Below are 23,368 nucleotides of genomic sequence, written 5' to 3'. Positions count from 1 at the left end.
TCTGTATACAGAGGTCTATGGATGGGCACATACATTACCACGGTTAGCCAACTACCCCGTGAGTCATTAACCCGCGCCCCACTGGGGGGGCTATTTATAGCCCCCCTCCCGTTTTTCTGCAATAACTTCCAAACCGCTTGACGTATCGACGCCAAACTTTCAGGACCTTCGGCTGCATCAATTTGACACCTTGTGCCAAATTTGAACTTCGTAGCTACCATATGTCGGCCGGAAATGACGTCAGAGTGACGTCATGTTCGGCCGATTTCGACGCAAAACATCGAACCACGGCAATCGCTCCCAAGCGCTCAGTTTTTAAGCTAGATCCAATTTCTTTGCATGGGAGGACTCAGAATAGACTGCGCTATTAAACTGCTATCTCGGATTTTCGAAATTTTTAAAATTTCGAAAATTTTTATAATAAAATTCAAAATTTACATTTTTACATTTTTTTCAAAAAGTTTTTGACTTTTCGAAAAAACCGGAATATATGTGATAGAACGCGTTATTATAACTAACTCTAGCAAGTTTTAGCTAAATATCTTCAAAAATGGCCAAGTTATACGCATTTTTGCAAAAAATTCACAAATACTAATTTTTCAAATCAATTTTTCACCACGTATTTGACATTGTACGCCAATATAAATAGCACCATCGTGTTCCTGAGCTCAAACTGCATTCAATAGACACCTTTTATGTTGAAAAATTATAACTTCAAAATTTGACCTTTTTTGACCTGAAAGTGACCTGACCTAAGCTAAATTCGACTCAAAATGACCTCGAATGACACAGACGACATCAAATTCGCAATCTTTGGCCTAAATGGACCATAAAACATGTGTCACGTGACCGACGCATGACATAATATTTTCGTGACCTGTGATGACCTGACCTTGACCTGAAAATCAAAGTACAAGTTTGGTACCCTCAGGGTATCTAGAGCATCTGTTCACGAGTGTGTGTACCAAAAATGAGCCTGATCTGACTTTTAAGACGGCGGCCAGAGCCCAAAACGTGAACAAGCCAAAATGCTAATAATTTTTACTTTGACCTGACCTGTGACGTCATCGGTGACCTCGAGGTCAATGAAATTAGGTTTCGTTCGACAGTTTTTTCCGGGGCTATCAGACGCCGTTTGAATTTTGACGATCGGCCCAGTAGTTTCGGAGTTAGGAGGGGGGGCTATGAATAGCCCCCCCCCCCCCCCAGTAGGGCGTGTTATACGCAGACCCCAGTGGGGCGCGGGTTAAATGCATGTGCTACAATAATGACACTGGAATAGGCAGAACGTTTATCATCAGGTTATGGCAGCCATTGTACCTAAGTTACTATTTTGTACTGTATGAATGTCAGAGACATTAGGTACCCGCCATCATCACTGTTTCTGGCACATTATTACACTAGTTTTGAAGCAAGATAGGTACTCATCCATACCTTTTGAATTTTTGGTCTGTTGGTGCCGGTATGTTCAATTAATAGTTTAATACAAAAACAAATGAAAACAAAGATCATCAAAGATGACAGGGAACAGGACAAACTTGTGTAAATTAACCCGCGCCCCAGTGGCGGTCTCAGCCAACTTCGCCCTAGTGGGGGGGGGGGGGGGGGGCATATGTTACCACCCACCTCTAACTCAAAAACTAAGAGGGCTAGAAAGACGCAGTAAAAAGCAGTCGATAGCTCGCAATGCGTACGTTTGAAAGTATTTCTGTCCTTTGCATCTTAGAGCAATATTGGGGTCACCAGAGGTCATCAAAGGTCAAAATTTGCCAATTGTCATTATATTTTTCAGAAAACATGCCATTATCTCAGGAACTATGGTAGCTAGAAAAACGAATGAAAAAGCAATCGATAGCTTTTGAACTCTTCTTTTGATAAGGTCATTATCAAAATTGACCTCAGGTCAACGGTTTAGCCTCCAGAGAGCAAAAACTAAAAAAAACTGTTTTTACGAGAAGTGTTTTTCGACAATAACTTTCGACTACAAAAAGCCACGACATTTCTATTGCCAGAATCGTATTCCTCTCGCCGAGACGCGTCGAATGAACTAGAATTTGACCTTGAAAGGTCAACTTGGAAAATTTGACCACAGGTCAAGGTCATGACCTGACCGGAAAAGGTCATGTTGCATATCAATCGATGCGTCTCAACAAGACAAACACAATGAGATCGTCCTTAGCGTTCTATCTCTTTCCAATCGCGAGTTATTGGCAAAAATCTGTTTGTAGCCTCAAATGACCTCGGATGACCTTTCTAGAGGCTATCATCAAAAATGACACCTGGGTCATCACAAGTGGTCCAAATCATTGTGATTCTGAAATATGTGGACTGTTCCTATGCGTACACACGGATCTAGAGGCATTTTCATTTTTCTCCATTGACTTGTAATGGAAAGGTCACGCCACTGACCTGACCTTAGGTCACGGATATAAAAAATCCGAGATAGGGTAGGGTGGGGCAAAGCGCCCACCCTAACTTTCCAGCCTCAGTATCTCTTTATCTTGCAAATTTGAAGGACAACCAGGTAGCTGATCCGGTAGCTATGGTATAGTATACCATAGTACATAGGTATACTTATGGTATACCTATGGTATACCTAGCTATGGTATACCTATGCTTTCTTCGAGTACCGTAAAGTGGGGCTATTTGAGACAGTGGGGCTATTTGAGACAGTATTTAAAATCGTTATAAAATGAAGATCGTTTGATTTTTTTGTGTGATATTTTTGCTCAGGGAGGTGTGGAATCGAGCAGTAAATCGCCTGAGCAAAAAATGAAGCATAAATTTTAAGTGGTTTTTATTTTATAGTAATTTTAAATACTGTCTCAAATAGCCCCACCGTCTCAAATAGCCCCACCTTACGGTAACACATCAAAAACATGTGGGATGCATAGTTTTTTAGATATGCCGTACGATTTGAGAGGACTACAAATCGGGCGTTTTGCCCCACCCGTGGGGCATAACGCCCATGTGAGTGGGGCATAACGCCCAATCCTGAAAGTTTCATCACACTTTTGATACTCTGGCAAAATAATGTAGCATTCATCCATTCCTCATTTCGTTAGACTTCAACTCGACAGATAACACCATAAAAAAACATCCTAAGCACTGCTGTCGCCACCCTACTCCTTATTCAGTCAACGCCTGTCATTGCCTTGGGGAGCGGGGATCAGTTCTTGCGAATAAATCGTTCCAGACAATACTAACCAGAAAATTGCATATTTAATCAGAATCCTGAGTATTAGAAACGTATCCCGCCACTCACGTTGAGCCCAAAATGCTCGCAGTTACCCGTGCTGTATAACTCCCATTGGCCCATGATGGGCGCTTTGCCCCACGCCAAAGTGGGCGTATTACCCCAACAGCACATTCAAGATAAAGTCCACCAAAATCAGCCCTGTCAGATTGTGTTGTAAACAAAATACATGCTCCAAACGTAGCTTAAAGCTACAGGTTCGACATAGCGATATTTCATTGCCTTCTTTAATCTCTATCAGACAAAGTTTTAGCAGTAAGGTAGCATGTAATTCCTAAAAAAAAATGTCAGAAATATACTAATCTTTATCTTACGTCCAGGACACCCTACTTGTGGAACCAAAAAAAGGGAGTACAAGCAGACTCCTGAGTGTTCTTGAAAATGGCTATCAAGGATTCTTTGAAAAGTCGAGAATTTCACAAAAAAGAGGGGTGGGCGTTTTACCCGCCCTGGGCGCTTTGCCCCACTCTACCCTATACAAATTGTAGACGCCTATAACAGCATTCAATCCACCAAGTTTAAAACCTTTCTGACAAACACTGCAGGCTGGACATGATTGCAAACTTTTTTAGGCTTGGTCAGTTAACTTGACCTGGTGACCTGACCTGACATGAGCTGGGGTCAAAAAATTCACACATTGTCCAAAATTGATATACCAAAAGCTACCCCAAGCGGCGCGGCGCTACGCGCCGCGGTTTATTATTCACACGCAAAAAACGCGACAGGGTGGTAACATATGCCCCCCCCCCACTGGGGCGAAGGTTAAATTCATCACGTTTTGATTACAATCACGAAAATCTACATACAGATCATCTCATGAATACATTGTAATAAATGAATACTTTGCGTATAATGTTATACATAGAGCAGGTATAGGTATGTCATCGAACACACGATTTGAAATGCTAGTGTTTATGACAGGAGTGTGAAAAGAAACGTACAAAATTTAGTGTTTATGATAGGAGTGTAAAAAGAAACGTACAGAATTTAGTGTTTACGACAGGAGTGTCAAAAGAAACGTACAAAACTAAGTGTTCACATGACAGCAGTGTGAAAAGAAACGTACAAAATTAAGTAAACAAACGAATGTCAATGTCCGAAAAGCGGTGTCGCGAGAGAAGTGAAGAACAACGCAGGCAGTACCTACCCAACTTGCGTATGTGGGAGAACAACTTGTTACGCATTCGTTATCATAGTTAAAATAGTCGATGAAGTGCGATCCCGTCTTTTATACCGAACCAAAATGCCTACATTGCATTCCCGGACTCTGTATCTTGCTGTATTTCAAAGTGAGAACTCAAATGGGTATTCATGAGTATTTCAAAGCCTTAAATTGGCCGATAGTTGTCATTCGAATCAGTTGTCATTCGAATCAACTCGTTACCTTTTTGTAAAAACACCCCCAGCTAGTTCAGTAATGTGAGCGTAACTATACAGAAATCAATAAGATTTTATATAAATATGTTTTGTCACGCGTTCACTCCTTCGTACAGCCGGGTCAAACGGGTCACCGCTCGGCTGACCCTTTCCGCTCCAATCTGCCACCTCTCTGGGTCATGAGGTTCGCAGCGGCACCCTCCGCCAAAGTCACGGTCACGACGCCACCGCGTCTGCGCCGACAACTAGACCCAACAGCCTGTCCTAATTACCGGTGTGGAACTCACGACGCGTCGCGACAATACACTGTGGAAGTGATGTCTTCACAGTTAGCGGCAGCCAGACGCGGTGGTGAGGTTTTCCGCCGTTGACGAAATTCACGGTGCGTGCTCATTGGGGTGGGCGTTACGGTTCGCTAGTCAGCGGTGGCATCCACGGACGGGCCGCGATATAAAACTGACGCAGGAATAATGAAGATGACGGCGCCCGAATGCGGAAATAGGGTAATACACTGCACCACAGAGAAATGGTGGCACGGCTCGGGACCATGTAATTTGTTAATGATGATTTTGGTCCCACGGTAAGAATTAACGTAGGTGAATGATGCAACTACGATGACTTGTTGGCGCCATTCCAGAGATAATCGCTTTTAATTCAAGAAAACTTTGGGAATGCACCGAGACTTTATGCTTGGTATGCATAGAGCCCGCGTCAAGTCGCTGTCCATTTCTTCTGGTTCGTAGCACAATGTGTGAGCGAAGCCGGAAACTTGCTGCGTGCAGTGCATTTTAGCACGATGAGGCATGTACGCTTCTGTAGGACACAATTCTATTCACAAGAAGATTCTCACTTGCGCGAAGGTAATGCTTGTTTTAACCCGCGCCCTGCTGGGGGTCCTGGATTTCCACGCCCTGCTGGGGGGGGGGGGGTGTTTGAACACCCCCCCTTGTAACTCGGCTCCTGGGCCACGTAGCGATACGCGGAAGGCGGCGTTCGAAAGAGCGTAAAAAATAATGACGAAATCACTTCGGTCAATTTTTTGGTTAGGTCAAAGGTCAGGTCACCAGAGGTCATTGAAGGCAAAATTTCGCCGATTTCCAGGTCGAATGTCGAAAATTTCCAAGAAGCCAACGCATAACTCGGGAACCAATAGAGCTACAGCGCCGCGGAAAAGCGCATTCGATAGCCCTATTAACGCCCTTTCTGAGTACTTCTCTCAGATTTGACCTAACGTCAAAAGTTTTGCCTGCAGGGGTCAAAAACTGCAAAAATAGACGATTTTTTCGAAAACAGTTTTTCTGTAATAACTTTTGACCCAAGCCTTGTACGAGCTTACTTTTACCGGCATCGTGTTCCTCTCGTCAAGACGCATCGAATGAACTATGACTTGACCTTGAAAGGTCAACTTGAAAATTTGACCTCAGGTCAAGGTCATGACCTGACCGGAAAGGGTCATGTTGCATATCAGTCGATCCGTATCGTCGAGCTGAACACATCTAAGGCGTTTTCAGCGCTCTAGCATGCCTCTATCAAAAGTTATTTGCGAAAAACTGTTAGATACCATTCGTGACCTAAGATGACCTCAGGGCATAAACAAGGGTCACGGACACCATTTTCAAGTTCAGTGTGTCTAAACCACTTGTAATTCGGTGTTTGGGAGTGTTTATAATGTCTTTCATCCAAAAGAGGCGCATTTCAATTTTCTCCCATTGACTTATAATGGGGAGGTCGCAAAATTGACCTGACCTTAGGTCATCGATATCAAAATTATGAGATATACATTTTGTACATGCTATTGCTCTTAGCAATCGCTGAAAGTTTCAAAGCGATCGGTCACTCGGTGTAGCTATGACAGACATTGAAAGTTTTTATGAGGTGAGGTCGCTTCAAGTGACCTGGTGACCTGACCTTGAATGACCTTGGTCTGAAATTTTCACAACATGTGTAGAATTGATGCATGATAAGGTGTACCAAAAACGGCGGCGCTCCGCGCCGCCGTTTTTGAGATATTCGCGAAAAACCACAAGGGGGGTGTTCAAACACCCCCCCAGCAGGGCGCGGGTTAAATGAATGCCTAATGCGCTTGAGAGGAACTTGCCATACCTACCTTTCACGAACACTAGCAATTACTAATGCGTTAGGGAGGTTTGTCTGGATGAACTTAAGATGTGTGCAGTCTGTGTGCATGCTATTTTTCAAGTTCCGCCGGCCATGACAGAAATCGACTCGATTATAACGCCAATGCAGTGTGCTGCATATGCCTACACGGGTCAGTACGCTATTATGTACGTATGTATGTACAAATAACGTCACCGCCGTTTGATGTATGATTCTATACAGCTGGCCGCAAGATGTATGTAGGTACTAGGTAGTGTTAAAAACCTCCGAATCGGTGATGGCGCAGTCCCTATCATCTGCATATTGGAGTCGTAGACGGCGTGACAGCTGACCGGCGTGACGGAGTGTCACCGTGACCGAATAACGACGTCGCCCCGCTTCGCTGTGACCATCGCCTGTTGTTTGTCACATTTGTGCCAGTGCGGTCAGCGACAGCCCCTATTTCACGGCTTGATAAAGGGACATTGCCACCTTAGTCGACTGAAACGCTACCCTAGGTTTTAGAGTAGCGTTACCGCTGACACAGTGTTTCTGTGGCGTCTTTGTAAACCATGTCAGTGGCGATGTGACTATGCATCATTGTGTTCACTTCACTGTGAAAAGCGGGGTACGGTAACAAACAAATGCCACGCCGTTGCCGCTTTGACCACATCCATCGTAACTTCAACCACCGTGACCTAGTCCACCGTGACTTAGCCCACCGTGGCTCCCACGGATGCCCTAGCTCGTGACTGAAGCCTGATTGAAGGTGTCCACCACGGTTTATCTCTCTGTGACTGTGTCCACTACTCAGCAACGGCCACCGTGACCCTCTCGCGGCCGTCACGTCGTTGCCGTGACGTCCGTCGGTAGCCGTGACGTCTTACCGTGACGTCTGTCGGCGCCGTACCGGCGTCACGGCCGGCTGAGCAGCGGAAGCCGGCGGCGAGACGGACGATCGCAGCTCCCCGCTGAGGGAGCGGCATCAGAGCGAAGCGGCCAGGGCGGCCGGACGGCTCACACCGTTAGCTGGGACTGACGCGAGCCGTGCTGGGCAGTCTAGTGCGAGTGAGGGTGAGCTGGGGCGCACGGCGAGGCGGCACTTCAGTGTAAGACGTGAGGACGAGCGCGCAGGTTGGAGCGTCGCGAGGAGAGCGCTTGGATGGTGCAGAGGGAGGTGGGGCGTGCGAGGTAAAGAGGCGAGTGAAGCGAGGCGAGACTGGTGCGAGGACCCGCCGCGCCGGAGCTCGGCAGCGAGTAAGCTGCGGCACGCCGCCGCAAACGGACGTGGTGATGGCGCTCTTAGTGACAGTGATGCTCCGCCGATGGGGAAGCCATGTGGTGACACTGGTGATGATGCTGGTGGTGGTGACGGGAACAGTGGGTTCTCCCCAGCGCCCCGCGCAGACTATCGTCGGTAAGCGGGTGTTCGGCGGTCCGATGAGTCCGGTGATGCGTCTGATCGTGCCTGCTAACCACTCCACCTTCGTCTCCACCGTGGGGTCGATGATGTCGTTTGAAGGAGCTAAGCCGCAGCCCCCGTCCACCGCTCAGCCCGTTGTGGTCACCGCCAGCTCCCTGGAGGTAACACCGCACACTGAAGGCACCGGTCGACCGGAGCTGGTCACTGCCAGCGTGCCCGAGACCTCGCTGGACCTGCCGCAGACCCCGACCACCTCCTCGGCTGCCGGCACGTTCAACCACTCGTCAGCCGTGCACACCTTCTTCGGTCCCGAGGACGCCGTCAGATACCGACCGGTGATGGCGCGTCGCGCCGATGCTCCTCAGTTCCGGCGGGTGATCGAGGCGGTGCGTCCGACGTCGAGACAGCCGCTGCAGCCGCAGCTGGAGACGGTGACGACAGCGACCACACATACCATCACAGTGTCCGAGAGCCTCCACTGTCCGCAGGGGAACGCCTTCTGGCCGGCCACCAGTCAGTGCATACCCATCGGAAAACAAGGTGAGTGAGGAGAGCATATAACTAACACAAAATTATTCCTCTTATATAGACAATTGTTGTTGATGCACAAAATTTTATTGTCATCCCCTAGCCGTCCATCAACCATTTGGTTACATTGAAGTGTAGGTACACATCTTCTAGAAACGCACATATTAAATCGTTACAATGAACATTGTAGAGGCATGGGATGGCGTGCAGGGAGAAAATGTCAAATAAATTTCGGACCACTTCGATGTTGGGTTCTAATGACATCACGAAGGCTTAGGCAAGCTAGACTAGCATTTATCCGGGATCAAACCAGCACCATCCCTATCATCTGACCCGGAATTAAATTTCCCAAGAGATAATTAAACCACTATATTCCCTAGCCAGACTTTTATCTCTACGGGGTCAGACCCGCACCATCAGGGCACACACTCAACATTGCAGCCCTCCCGAACGGGGTCACACGACAGCACCTCTGCCGGGCCGTGTCTGCCAGCTGTTGTCTGCTGCCACCATCAGTCGGGCGCCCGTGTTGTAGCGGGACCCGTCCACCCTATACCCGGTCAGCTGCATGGGATGACACGGAAATAATGCACGATATCAGCGCTGGCTGCAGGGGTCAACGCACCCGGGACACTAAACTGCACGTGGTTAATGACGTGGTCATCGTGTAAACGTGAGCATGGACTATGTGAACGGTGCTGGTGCGAGTCAGGTGTTTGTAAAGATCTTCTGAAAGGATGAGAACTGAGACGCACTGAACTACATACATATCTGGACTCGAAAAGATTATCAAGAGAGTTAGGAGCATCATTATATGCAAGTTCCGTGCGATATTTATTATTCAGCATTATTTTCACAGTCGTGATTGCGTTGCTTACATACCTATACGCGCATTCTTTTACCATTATAAGATATATAAAAATGGACAGCAGCGTTATTTATTGCTTAGCTGACCCAGTGATCTGCATAGGTCACCTGAACATTAACTTGACTCGGTGATCTCAGCATTGACCTGATTGCTGACCTTTGTTCAGGCCCCTGTCCGGAGGGGAACATCATCCAAGTCAACGTGACCGCCAGTGAGCCAGTCAGCTGTGCCTGTCGCCCCGGCCACCTGGCGTGGACCGACGGCGTGTGCTACCTGCGCTTCTCACCGGGCCCCTGCGGTCCGGGAGGGGTAAGTTACGAGAGCCTCGGTGGGGAGCGAGCTTCCCCTACAGTTCAGCACAGCATGTCAGCCAATGAAATTACCAATGATATGTAGCGAATGACCTGTGCCTGTGTGTGTTTCGGATTATGATGCTGAGTGCTAAGTGGGTTTTCGGAATAAATATTACCGCTAATGACGGTAAGATGCCGATGTTTTCTGATGTGCTGGAAAAAAGATCATGCTACAGATCTGTTGGTGCCAACTATCGATGTAAGGTCGTCAGTAGTGGGTGCCTAAAACAAGTTAGTTCCCTTCTTCTTCACCTCAAATCGAGGCCCCGGGACATTTCTGATATCTTACCCACTGACCACAAACTATATATCCGAATATAAATATTCAAATATGTACACGTTGAACTCCGTTACGGTCCCAATCCCTCATGCAGCAGTGCAGAGACTGTGACCGCGCATCTGTAACCACCCGGCGCTGTCGCCTCCCACAGGTGATATGTGAGTCGGACTCTGGCCCGGCCGAGTGTCGCTGTCGGTCCGGGTTCCACCAGGGCAGCGACGGCCGCTGTTACCAGGAGTACACGCAGGCCGAGTGTCCAGACAACAGCGTCTTCATACAGGGAGACTGCGTCGCCAAAGGTGAGACGCTTCGGTCACGTTCGTCCTCGATAACATCATCCACAAATATGATGCGGGCAGCTATAAAACTGACGCTAACAACTTTAAGTTGTAATCGTTTATTCTTGTCTCTGCATCACTCATCAGATAGCTTTCCATGCTGTGTTGCAGCCATGCTATTCCGTTTAAACGTATTGTCGCCCAGAAACGTTTCAGCTCAATCAATTTAATCTGGGACCATTATCACGGAGTCTCTCACGCTTGTGTTGATGTTAAGCGCATTTCATATGCAGCCTAGACCCTTACCTTTCCCGAAGGAACGAATGCCAAAACTGTCCATCCCACAGGCCCGTGCCCCGAGGGGTTCTTCATGGTGTTCGACAAGCGGGAGCAGCGATATACGTGCGGCTGTCCCCCTGGCTTTCTGCTGGTGACCGCTGTAAACCGGTGTATCCGGGCCCGCACAGACTGCCGCCACTGTGTGGAGAATCTCTACCGGTGGCCAGAGGATGGGCAGTTCTATAGGGTGAGTTACAACGGAGGCGCGACGCGATCGTCTTCGTGGAATGGTGACCCTATCTGGAATGTAAGGGGTAGTCAGTAGCGTATATTTACAAGGTGCAAAATTAAGCCTTATGGGTGATTGAATTAACCGTGTAACGACACCCACTGGTCACTGTACTAAGTGACCAGCGGGTGTCATTACGTGTAACGTCTTCCTCTTTGCAACGTCTCCCTCTGTGTAACGACATCCACTGCCCGACAGGAGCTCACCCGGGGTCCGTGTAACGACACCCTCCGTGTAACGACACCTACCGTCCGACAGGAGCTCACCCGAGGCCCGTGCAACGACACCGAGCTACTGATCCAGACCGACTCAGGCCCGGTCTGCGGGTGTGAGAAATACGCCCCGTCAGATCGCGTCTCCAGCTACCTGGAGCCAACCGTGCGCTGGCCTCTGGACGGCCGCTGCTACCGCCTCTACGACCAGGCCATCTGCCCGCCAGGACACTGGTTTATCTGGAGCAGCACACAGAACAGGATACCCGTCTGTTGCCCCAGTCAGTGAGCGCATGGTGACGTTAGGTCATGTCACGCACCGATTCGGTGTGACTCGATTCAGGCGTCGTTTTGTTATACGTTTGAGCCAGGAGATGATACCTATGGCATTATGAGTTATGACAATGGAAAATAACAAGATATGAACTAAAGACAGACGACAAAATAGATGCCAGCCGTTAGTTCAAAACTTATAAAACATTCATTGGTCGGATGTTTGGTTACGGAGCGAGCGAAGCGAGCGAAGTCTTTCCTTAGATTAACGGAAATTTCTGAGTATGAGCGGCCGGCCGGCCGGCCGGCCGGCCGGCCGGCCGGCCGTGCGGACGCTTTTGCGAGGCTTATATCTCAGCAACCACTTGACCGATTTACACGCGGTAATTTTTGTAGGGTAGCTTCATTCCTTCTACCAAGTATTGGACCATTCCCGATGCATATAGGTGACCCCTTATGCACGTGCCACGTGCAAAACGAAGAGGTGTCAGTTTTGTAATTGTTGCAATATCTCGGTAACTACTTGGCCGATTGCGCTGAAAGTTGGTATGTAGGTAGGCACCCACTAGGCACTGCATATCCATGTGCCAGAGTTGGGGTGCTGCTGCACGTGCGCACGTGCAGGGGTCGTTTCCAGATCTCGAGAACGGCTGGACCGATGGCGCTCAAATTTGGTACACGGTTAGGGACCAGTTAGTAGGGTGCCGTGCACAAGTCAGTTGGGACCCATTTTGCACGTGCGCACGTGCAGGGTGCCGCTCCCAGATCTCGAGAACGGCTGGGCCGATTGTGCTCAAATTTGGCACATCGCTAGAAACCGGTCATTAGGGTGCCGTGCACGAGTCAGTTGGAGGTGCCCCCTCGAAATTTCGCACGTGCAAGACTCAACCCCTCGCTCGCTCCGTTAGTCGCCCCAAAAGGCGCTATACTGGTTATTTTTTATTTAAAGATAACCTTTTCATCTTGCGAAACGCTGCATATCGACTGTCGTTGGCGTTAACTTCGGCATTGCGGTCTCGGGGACCGGATGCCTGGCAGGTATACTGTGCCGGTATGCGCTGGTGTTTGGCGGAGCAGTCGTCACTCCGCCATCTCCCCGCTGCTGCATATGGATATGGGAGACGGGACGGTGACCCTCAGCTCGCTTCTTCCGTGCCACCGCGGAGAGCCATTTATCACGTCTCTCTCTCTCTCTCTCTCTCTCTCTCTCTCTCTCTCTCTCTCTCTCTCTCTCTCTCTCTCTCTCTCTCTCTCTCTCTCTCTCTCTCTCTCTCTCTCTCTCTCTCTCTCTCTCTCTCTCTCTCTCTCTCTCTCTCTCTCTCTCTCTCTCTCTCTCTCTCTCTCGCTCTCTCTCTCTCTCTCTCTCTCTCTCTCTCTCTCTCTCTCTCTCTCTCTCTCTCTCTCTCTCTCTCTCTCTCTCTCTCTCTCCACGCCGTAGGCCATTTCTAACCACTCTATCTCCCTGTTACCGCAAAGGGACATTTCCAAACGCTTTATCTCCCTTAGCCGCAGAGGGCCATTTCTAACCGCTGCACCTCCCTCCACTGCTTCAGAGGGCCACTTCTTCTGGCCTGCTGATGACAAGTGTTACGAGGAATTCACCCGCGGCCCGTGCGACAAGAGCAAACTGTTCGTGAACGTGCTGAGAACATCTGTGTGCACCTGTGACGACCAGTGGGGATTCACCGTGCTGAACCCTGAGGACGGCACGTGCTACCTGAGGAACACCCAGGGACCGTGTCAGCCCGGTGAGCGGCCAACCTTCGAAAAAAACACACGCCTCAATTTGGAAGTTTCATTCAGTGTGATGTTTCCTTCAAATGCAATCGAAGTGTCCGAGAAAGAAAAACAAAAGAACGTCTTTTTTGTTAATATTGACGAAGATGTGGCTCATGCATATTGCATAAGGCCTATAATGTCTGCATCTCCATTCTCCATACATGTAGATACGACCAATGCAAACGTACCAAATTAACCCGGCAGGCGGTGGGCCTACCAGCCACCTTCCGCGCGGTGGGGAGGGGGGGGGGGGCATTTTTTTGCCCCCCCCCCGTATCTCCGAAACTACTGGACGGATCCGGAAAATGCAAACGGCGTTCGATAGCCCTGTCAAATTTGTCAAGGGAAACCAAATTTCATTGACCTCGGGGTCACCGATGACGTCACAGGTCAGGTCAAAGATAAAATGTTTCACCGTTCACGGGGCTTCTAGGGAAAGCGCTATAACACCGAGTAAAACGCATTTTGTCGAAAATCAGCGATAAGACGTCAGTTGTCTAGTACATACATATGTTGCTATTAGAGGTCACTGGTCATACCAGGTCAGGTCACAGGTCAGGTCACCAAAGGTCACCAAGGGTCACCACATGAGCCCAACTTTACTAAGGTTATGTGATGCATGTTTTATGGCCAGTTTTTCATTTCCAACTCGATGGTGTTGGTTATAAGACCATCAGGTACGGTTGAAGTCAGTTTCTGGTGGAGGTCAGGTCAAGGTCAGGTCAAAAAAGGTCAAAATTCAAAGTTGATATTTTTGCATAAAATGGGTATCGATTCGATGCAGCTCGTCACGTGGAGTCTAATGGTGGTCTATGTTTTGCGCTACGAGGTCTGGAATTGCTAAAAATGGAGTTTGAAAATTTGACGTCATCAATTTCGAACAGTTTTTCGCTATAACTTGGCCAAAAAAAGAGGTATCGATCTCAAATTTGGTATGTAGATAGAAGGCGGTAGGGACTATCACATATATTCCGGTTTTTTCGAAATTCAAAAAACTTTTTGGATTCTTTTTTTGCTATTATATTAAAAAAATCTATTTTTTGATTTTTGGGGGTCAAAATTCAAAAATTCGAAAAACCGAAATAGCAGTTTTGTAGCCCTTTTAATTCCACACCTTTTATGTCTGAAACATTTTTCTGTATCTCTAAAGCTGTAGGCCTGACAGCTCTTCCCGCGAAACCTTTTTTGGGTCGAAAATGGCAAAAATGACGTCACTCTGACGTCATTAGCGGCCAGCCTATCAAAGCCTTTGGAAAAAAAATTTGGTTACCATGTGCGCTAGCTGCTCCCGGGAGGGTACTGAAAGTTTGGTGACGATCGGCGCAGCGGTTCTCGAGATATATCGAAAAAACTAAAGGGGGGGGGCAAAAAAATGCCCCCCCCCCCACCGCCTGGAAGGTTAACGGACGCTACTGACACGAACAAGGATGTATTCGTAATAGCGCATACCTATTTACCGATTGGCTAAGTAAGTGACCAATTTAAAGCTGTCCATTAACTCCCTCCCTAATGTTCGTCTACGCTGCTTGTAATCACGCCTGTTCGTGACGTGTGCCGCAGGGTTCCGATTCCTGGGTGCCAAGGACGGGAGGAAGGTATGTGACTGCCTCCCAGGCGAGTTCTACCACGAGCCGTCCGACAAGTGCTTCCCGCTCTACCGACAAGGTGAGGGGCCGATCCAAATGTTTATACATATTGAGTTTTTATTAAAAAGTTAACGCGATGCGATACGAGCACGGGGCAACGGGTTACGGGATGCATCGATTATATTTATTATTATGTCAGCTCTGCATCGAAGCTGGACGAAATGAGAAAATACAAATATGTCAGTCAATGCCTATATCTAGACTAGATAACGAAGTTTATAAAATTGAAATTGAATGCCGCCTTCGCAAGCACCTTTGCAGTACCACAAGTCAATCAGCAAAAATTGGACGTTAGTCATCGACAGAGTAGGAACTGTGCCAAATGATATAAATCACATAAAAATACATGTACATGGAGCGAATACATTGTTACACCGAAGTACAAGGTAGTAACTGTCGCACTTTCTCACCAGTACCATCTCATCGAACAGTCAGGGTCTAGGTGACACGTTCAGCCCCGAACCTCGATGTTCACCAAGAACTCCATCGGTTGCTGAACGGCTGCCACGCGGCTCTCCAGGCTCAGCTTCTGCCCGGGAGCAGCCGAGAACCGGAACCGCTGCAGCAGGCACGTGAACAGCATGAACATCTCCATGCGCGCCAGCGTCTCCCCCAGGCAGAACCGCTTGCCGACGCCGAAGGGGATGACCCGCTCGTCACGTCGGAAGGTGCCGTCGGCGTTGATGAAGCGCTCCGGCCGGAAGTTATCCGGATCTCCCCAGTAGGAGGGGTCCATGTGGACCGCATCCAGGTGCATCAACACCAGGGAGCCCTTGGCCACGGTGTAGCCGCCGAGCGGAGCGTCCACTAGCGCCGCGTGGCCGACGGCGCGCGGCAGCACGGTGGCGCGTCGCGACACCTCCTGCAGAGTGGCCTCCGTGTACGGCATGTTGGCGCGGTCGCTGTAGGAGGGCAGACGGCGATCGGCGCCCACGCCCAGCACGGCGTCAATCTCCTGCTGCACGCGCGTCTGCACGTCCGGGTGCATCACCAGCAGCAGCAGCGCCCAGGTCAGAGAGGTGGAGGTGGTCTCCATGCCCGCCAGAAACAGGTCCATGCAGATGATGGAGAGACTCTCGTCGGTGAAGCTGCGCGCCGCCGCGTCCGGTGACTCCATTTCGATGAGGAAGCGGTCGATGAAGTCGCGAGGCGCGGCGCGGTCCAGCGTCTGGCGATGCTCCTGCATCAGCCCTTGAAACATGGCCAGTGAAGAGTCCCTGTGTCGTTTCAGCGCGCTGAAGCCGGACCATTCCGGGGCGATGAAACGCAGAGATGGAGCCACGATCAGTGGATTGCTAGGACCAACGACAGTAACGAAATCGTTCACTTCGGTGACCCGCTTCTGAGCCTCAGGGTCGCCGTGGTCCAGGCGTTTATTGGCGACCAGTCTCCAGAGCACGTTCAGAACCGTCACATTGAATCTTTGGTTTACCTTCATCGGCGAGTGCATGTCACGCTCCATTTCTTTGGCCAACTGCTCGAATTCCTCCAGAACGATCGTCTCCATGGAATTAGTTCCGAAACCCAAATCACGCAAATGCCGCAGAGTAAAGCGTCGGTGCTCCTGCCACGCAGCACCATCGTTGAATATCACTCCAAGCTTCTTCTGGAAGCTTCGGTAAAGAATTAAAAAGCTATTAGCTCTTCCTGCAAACTCCTGCATGCCACAGGATTCTTTGATCAGTTCATAATTAAAGAGGTGAACAATCTTCATATTTGGCATAACGTACCCAAAAATGTCTCCATATTTTTGCCGATCTTCTTTGATCAAGGAGTTGAAGTCCCCTTTTACAGTTCTCCATGTTTGGTACAGGTTGCCAAAGATCAGGAATGTCGGTGGCCCTGAAAGAGTCGCAAAGTTAATGTTAGTTCTCGGTGTGAATATGGTAAAATTAGTTTACACGGAACTTCATTGTAGTAGATCAAAGCCATGGGTTCAGCACTTCGGTTGACGCATGTAAGCATTGCCAAATTTAACTGATCTGATTCGACCTGAATAGGACTTGAGGTCAACTCAATTTTACATTTTCCCATCAATACGTGATCGATGTTCTCACCTGGTGGAAAGTTTGGCGGTCGTCGCACTCGCTGTGACCACAGCACAGCCAGCACCAGGCACACAATCAGCACAACAGTCAGCATGGCGGCGCGGCCAGCAGCACTGTGGGAAGCCGCGCGTGGCCCGTCTCTCACCAAACCGTGCGCAGCATTCCATTAGCGTCGCCCAAGGCCGTATCAGAGACGAGTCGCGGCATCCCGGCTCGCCGACCCTCGTCGTCAGCTGACGGTTCGCCAGCGGCGGCGCAAGGCACGCGAGTGAGAGGCAGCGCACTTGGCCGCCCTAAACGTAACTGTGCCCAATCTCTGAGGTACAGAACTTGTTGGTAAACATGACGGAGCAGATAAGATAGCGTTTGGGACATCTGATAGACTGTATAACCTGTGTGCTGACTCTTGAGCTGTGCCTGCATCGGTTGCGCACTCAGCGCCAGACCTGCCCTAACATACCCCCCCCCCCCCCCACAGGACCGTGTCCGCCCGGTCAATGGCTGGAGTTTTCGGCCAGCGCCGGCCGTGCCGTCTGCCGCCAGTCGCCCTGCCCGCTACTGCTGCGCTCTAGGGAGGAGCGGTCCAGGGTGCCGCGCGCCCGCCTGCTCGACCTGCCGCCGCCGCAACAACTCGTGTATTGGAAGGTCACTGACAGGTCAGCTGAGAGACTACTTAACCTGCTAGACATTTTACTTTTAGCTTGTCAGAGCATTTTGGTAATAAAAGTTCACCCATATGACTTTTTATGCTAATAAAAGTTTATGAAATGTGTTAAAATCCTGTCATACCAACATGACAGTAACCACAGCTGCTCGATTGTATTCATGCTGTCGACATTTCCTCTGCTTTACCATTGAATCGCTGCGCTGTTTCAGATGTTACCAGCTTGGCACTCAGGGGCCGTGCAGTGATGATTTCCGACTTAAGTTGGATGAGTATGGAATCAGTCCCCTCTGTCAACCACTTCACGAGAGTAACCAGTAAGTACCGTCTTGTTGGCACGGTCTGAACTACGTCGTGGTAGACGTTTAGTCCTCGCCGTATTCTCCTCTGGCAATCGCCATTATTCGCGGCCGTCTGAAATGATATCGTGCAGCATATTACAAATACATATGTGGCTGTCCGTATTTCAGACGGACAGCCATGGAAGAAAGGTGATTGTACCTTTTTTCAATCACAATGTCCGTATTTTGAACAGCTGATGTTAGTGCATTCATCGACAGCCCTCATTCACGTGCTCAGTGCACACGCTCGATCGTGGTGCCACCTTCTCAGATCCGACTACAGCGCCTCCAGAGTCGTCTGAAGGGGTTGTAGCGGGCTGAGTTGATTCATGGTTCATGGTTCGTGGAGGTTAGCATCTTTAACGAGTACGAGTCGTTTGAGAACAACTCAGACTCTTCAAAGACATGACTTCAGCCCGATATTGAATCAGCTCAAAAACCGTTCTATGGTCACATACATAAACATTATACAGCCTACGTTAGAGGTTGCCCACCTTATTACCTATTTTGATGAAACCTAGAACCCTCTCCCTCTCCCAGACCAAACAAACCCTGAAACCCTGAACAAACCCAGGCCCTCTCGGGCCCAGACCAAACACTCGTCCCCTCCTCTCTCGTAGCGTGCATGTAATACTTAACCGCAAATTCTCAGGACACCCATGAGCCATGTCCCACTAGCACGTACTCTAACCCAATGTTCCACTTGTCTGTCTGCCAGGGAGGAGCCGGTGCAGGCGCCGCTGAACGAGCTGTCTCGCTGCGCCCCCGGCTCCTACCGGGCCGTCCAGGGTCTCTGTCTGCCAGTGCTCATCACTTCTGTGGACGCCGACACGGGCTCCTTCTGCGGCTCCGGACAGGTGGGTGACTGAGGCTATGGATACGTGTCTGCAGGTGACCCATGTTCGACTGCCTACTGTCTGTCAGGTGTCCCACGTCCGACTGTCCCCTGTGTCCTCACGTGGCCGATGTCCGACTGTCCGCATGTTTGTCAGGCGTTTCCTGCGTCTCCTGTCCGACTGTTCCCTGTGTCCCATGTTCCACTACCCTCTTTGTCTCCTGTGTCTTTTGTGCAACTGTCCCCTGCGTCCGACAGGGCATCCCTTATTTGACTGCACTCTGTCTCCTGAGTTATCTGTGTTACTGTCTGATTACCCCCTGTGTCCCCTGTCCGACTGTCCCCGTGTCCACAGGCGTGCCCCCTGTATCTGCCCCCTGTATCATCTGCGTCCCTATGCCAACAGGTCTGGTCGGAGGAGCGGAGCCGCTGCGAGCCGGCCGAGCCGCCGCCTACCGCCTCGTGTCCCGCCTCCTACCACCCGTTCCCGGAGGGAGGCGTGTGTGTGTGTCCACGCCGCCAGTACCCGGACGAAGACGGCTCGTGTCGGACCACCGAGCACCACGGCCCCGGCCCGCTCCACTGGACCATCCACAACTACCAGCGGAGGGTGCGGGAACACCAGCAGGCCGCCGCCCGACGACTCTGACGCTGCGGCAGGGCTCCGGGTGAACGTGTGAATGGGAGGTGTGAATGTGTTAGATGTGGGGTTTAGGCTTGAATGATGACTGATTCAAAGTCTGGAAGTGAAAAATAGCTTACATCGCATCAGCCGAACTGATACACGACTAAAAATGTGAAGTGAACACAACTAAAAATGAAACATTTGATAGGTGGCGAAGCATGGCACAATATCTCAGTGTTTGTGTGTTTTGTTACGTTAGTGAGCAGTCCTCAGCTGCCACCTCTCTTAACCCGCGCCCTGATGGGGGGGCCATTTTGGCCCCCCCCCCCTGTGGTTTTTCTTAAATAGCGAGAAAACGGCGGCGCGCAGCGCCGCCAAATTTTGGGTACCTTACCGGGCATCAATTTGACACCTTCACACAAAATTTCAAGTCACAGGTCACCTCAGGTCAGGAGTTATTGAGGTCAAACTGAGGTCATGTTCGAGCAAAAATGAGCAAAAAACATGACATCTTGAAACGCTCACCAATTCTACAGTTAACAAGCAATTTTAAAGTTCTTTATGTGGTTGTGTAGAGAAAAGACGGCGCTACAAAACTGCTATCTCGGATTTTCGAAATTTTGGGATTTTGACCCCCAAAAATAAAAAAAATTGATTTTTTTTAGAAAAACTCAAAAAATTTTCAAAAAAATTTCGAATTTCGAAAAAACCGGAATATATGTGATAGTCCCTGCGCTCTTTGATATACATACCAAATTTTAGATCGATACCTCTTTTTTTGGCCAAGTTATAGCGAAAAAACTGTTGAAAATTGATGACGTCAAATTTTTGAACTAAATTTTTAGCAATTCTAGACCTTGTAGCGCAAAACGAAGACCACCATTGAACTCCCCGTGACGAGCTGCATCGAATCAATACCCATTTTATGCAAAAATATCAACTTTGAAATTTGACCTAATTTGACCTGACCTTGACCTGACCTTGACCTGACCTTGACCAAAACGTGACCTAAGCTGGCCCTAAAGTCTGTCTGACCCACATAATCGCATTTGTCATGTAAAATGGACCATAAAACATGTATCACACGACACTTTCATATTGTGACCCCCCCAGTGACCTGACCTCTGTGACCTGACCTGGTATCAGTGACCTCAAATAGCAAAATATGTGTTTGAAGAACATTTCTCCATCGATGATTTTCAATGAAATGCATTTTACTCGATTTTACAACGCATTTCTTGAAATGCCTGTAAACGGTGAAAATTCGACCTTTGACCTGACCTGTGACGTCATCGGTTTGACCGAGGTCAATGAAATTGGGTCACAAGGTAGTTCCCCGCTGGGGCTATCCAACACCGTTTACCGCTTGTCGCTATGTTGCGTGGTTCTCGAGATCTGAGGGGGGGGGCCAAAATGCCCCCCCCCCCCCCATCAGACCGCGTTGCTCGGCAGACCCCATCTGGGCGCGGGTTAACCGTTAGGTTATCTTAAACTTTTCATTATTTTGGTCGATCATCGAATTTATTTGTTTCATATGATCATTTCTTGGTAGATGTGGGAGCGAATGTCTCCTCTGGCATACGAATTTCGTATAACGGGAGATTATGGCTGACAAACTTTACTTAGTTGAGACTCTGCTGCTGTACTTGCAGTTATGAATGTATTTATAAGGTTGCGAGCATGCTAATGTGTAAATATTGTGTACGACGTGTTCCGGTGAAATTCTGATAGGGTAGAATCGACACAAAGTGGTGCGCATGTAAGGGCATTGTCAAGGGGCATAGTGTCGGTGTGAGTTTATCGTGTCGTTGTGAACGTGTTATTTATTTGTAGGTACAATTATATGCATGTTTGTGTAACATTCCATGCCCTTTAGGCTTGTCTTCGTTCAGATGCATCATGTGACCAATAAATGAATTTGCAGTGTGACTTCTCAAGCAAGAACTGAGCCACAGTGGCAGCTGTTTCGCGATACTACCGTATACGGCGTTTCTATCTGTGAGAATGTGGCATTTCACTGTGGCAGACTGGTGCTTGTGCTTTTCTTACAAGATGATGATATCATGCTCCAACTAACAAGTAACAGCTTGTACGAGGGGGTATCGAAAAGTTCTGATCATCACCATGAATTAGATGTGATAGAAATTTGATTTTTTTACATGATGTTCATTACTCCTTTACAAGTCACCACACACGACCGCAAACTTATTGCATCGTTTCTTGAGCTGCCTCAGGCGGTCATTGTAGGACCTGCGCACTGTCCCGTAAATCAGTGCTTCACCTCATCAATGACGTCATTTCTGTCCTTAAATCACCGGCCATACTGTGGATTTTTAATCTCCCGTAACAATCAAGAGTCAGTTAATACCCGGTCAGGTGAATTTCTTAGATGCGGTAGGATTTAATGTCCACATCATGTTGTTTCTTCAATCGCAGCTCAGGACGAATGGGCGGGGGCGCTATCGGTGCGGATAAAACATCTTTCTTGTGCTTTTTTGCGGCGGTTCTGCTTGAGGCCATCTCGCAACTTCTTCAAAAGTGTGCAGTAGTGCTTGCTTGTCATTATCCGACCATCATCAAGACAGTCGGTAATGACTATCCTACGCCAGATCCAGAACACTGAAAGCTTTGACCTTCCATATCGGCTTCTGCATCTTCGCCTTTTAAGAAGGACAGATGTGCCGTGCTTAAACTTCTTGACCATCTTTTTGTCTCTGGATTATACACATAGACCCAGCATTCGTCGCAAGTCATCAAATGATCGAAGGTGTCTTCAATTTCCTAAAAAAGGCCTAGTTTTCATTTCGAAAGGCCAAGACGCATTTTTCTCTTGAACAAAGTAGACACACGAACTTCTCAGCGGGCTGACTCCTTTATCGTCTGTAGTTCTTTGCTGATAATATTTTCAGGCACTGCCAGCATTGAGACCTTATTGTTGCTCAACCATCTGAAAGGTCATACGACGATCTGTAAGGATGAGGTCCTCCACTTCCTTCACAGTCACCACCTTGTCAGTCATTGGTAGTCACTCACTTCTTGACTCCCCTGCAAGGGCCATGCAACCAAGCTGAAAATTATTTCTTCATTTTCGGTAAGTGCATGAGATGGGCTTTCCTCGCCATAAACTAATTTCACGTTCTTGATGTATTTTCTCAGTGTGATACCGTTTCAAATGCATTAAATGGATGACGGTTCGGCCCTCAATGGGCCCAATGCTCATCTTTTTTACTTCTAAGTCTCTCCTACATAAGATAAAACCACTTCTCAGGATTGTCGTTGCGGGAACATTGTTCTTAATAACCAAATATAATACCAACCAAAAATCATCAAAATCGGTCTATATTTTCTATGTGATGATCAGAACTTTTCGATACCCCCTCGTAGTAGGTGTGCAATTGTGAAAAGAGAATGTGTCCACGTTTAGGAAACATCATTATTTACCAACTCAATTCATAGAAGAAATTTAGCCCGATATATAAATAGGTAAATCCAAACGCAAAAGACGTTTAACGATGGAATTTATTTATCGTACAAAACACTGACTGGCACAGCGGTAAGATCATCATATTGCAACTAATATTGACACTGAACAAGAGATTGCGTTGTAGCTATGTAGCTTCACTGACCTGATACCAGTCCATCATCTGCTCATATAACATAGCATTGCCTGTGTTGCTTCACTGTAAGCTATGGCATAATACTCACACCAGACGCCCTCCAGCTGACCCGCTACGGAACACAAACACTCCACCTGCAGGGGTCGTTTGATTCAACACGGGGCCGGATCTGTTTTCCCATACATGCAACATTGCACGTTTAAATCGAGAAAGCCAGGCATTAAAATGGCACGTGCATTATCCTGCACTTTTGAAACATACAAGAAGTCAATGCTGATTGGTTTCCGAGACATGCAGGAA

At 48.6% G+C, this 23,368-nt stretch overlaps 2 protein-coding genes across 2 annotated transcripts; one reads left to right on the top strand and one right to left on the bottom strand.

Annotated features, from left to right (window-relative positions):
* The first annotated feature begins 7,284 nt into the window (after positions 1-7,284).
* On the top strand, positions 7,285-21,377 carry LOC122364035. The gene is made up of 11 exons (XM_043334047.1): positions 7,285-8,693; positions 9,716-9,858; positions 10,334-10,481; positions 10,808-10,986; positions 11,287-11,521; positions 13,067-13,261; positions 14,853-14,957; positions 17,465-17,642; positions 17,863-17,967; positions 18,710-18,848; positions 19,233-21,377. Exons 1-11 carry the CDS (start codon positions 8,024-8,026, stop codon positions 19,473-19,475), a joined length of 2,340 nt encoding a protein of 779 aa, XP_043189982.1. The 5' UTR covers positions 7,285-8,023; the 3' UTR covers positions 19,476-21,377.
* On the bottom strand, positions 14,976-17,305 carry LOC122364036 (farnesoate epoxidase-like). Its single transcript, XM_043334048.1, has 2 exons — positions 16,996-17,305; positions 14,976-16,780 (listed from the first exon to the last, which is right to left on the bottom strand). The coding sequence occupies exons 1-2, from the start codon at positions 17,078-17,080 to the stop codon at positions 15,390-15,392; spliced, it is 1,476 nt and encodes a 491-aa protein (XP_043189983.1). The 5' UTR covers positions 17,081-17,305; the 3' UTR covers positions 14,976-15,389.
* Positions 21,378-23,368: the final 1,991 nt, after the last annotated feature.

The sequence above is a fragment of the Amphibalanus amphitrite genome, unplaced genomic scaffold (genome assembly GCF_019059575.1).
Source record: "Amphibalanus amphitrite isolate SeventyFive unplaced genomic scaffold, NRLGWU_Aamphi_draft 000653F_arrow, whole genome shotgun sequence".
Lineage (NCBI taxonomy): Eukaryota > Metazoa > Arthropoda > Thecostraca > Balanomorpha > Balanidae > Amphibalanus > Amphibalanus amphitrite.
The sequence above is the reverse complement of the archived record's forward strand: the minus strand, read 5'-3'. Positions and strand labels throughout refer to the sequence as shown.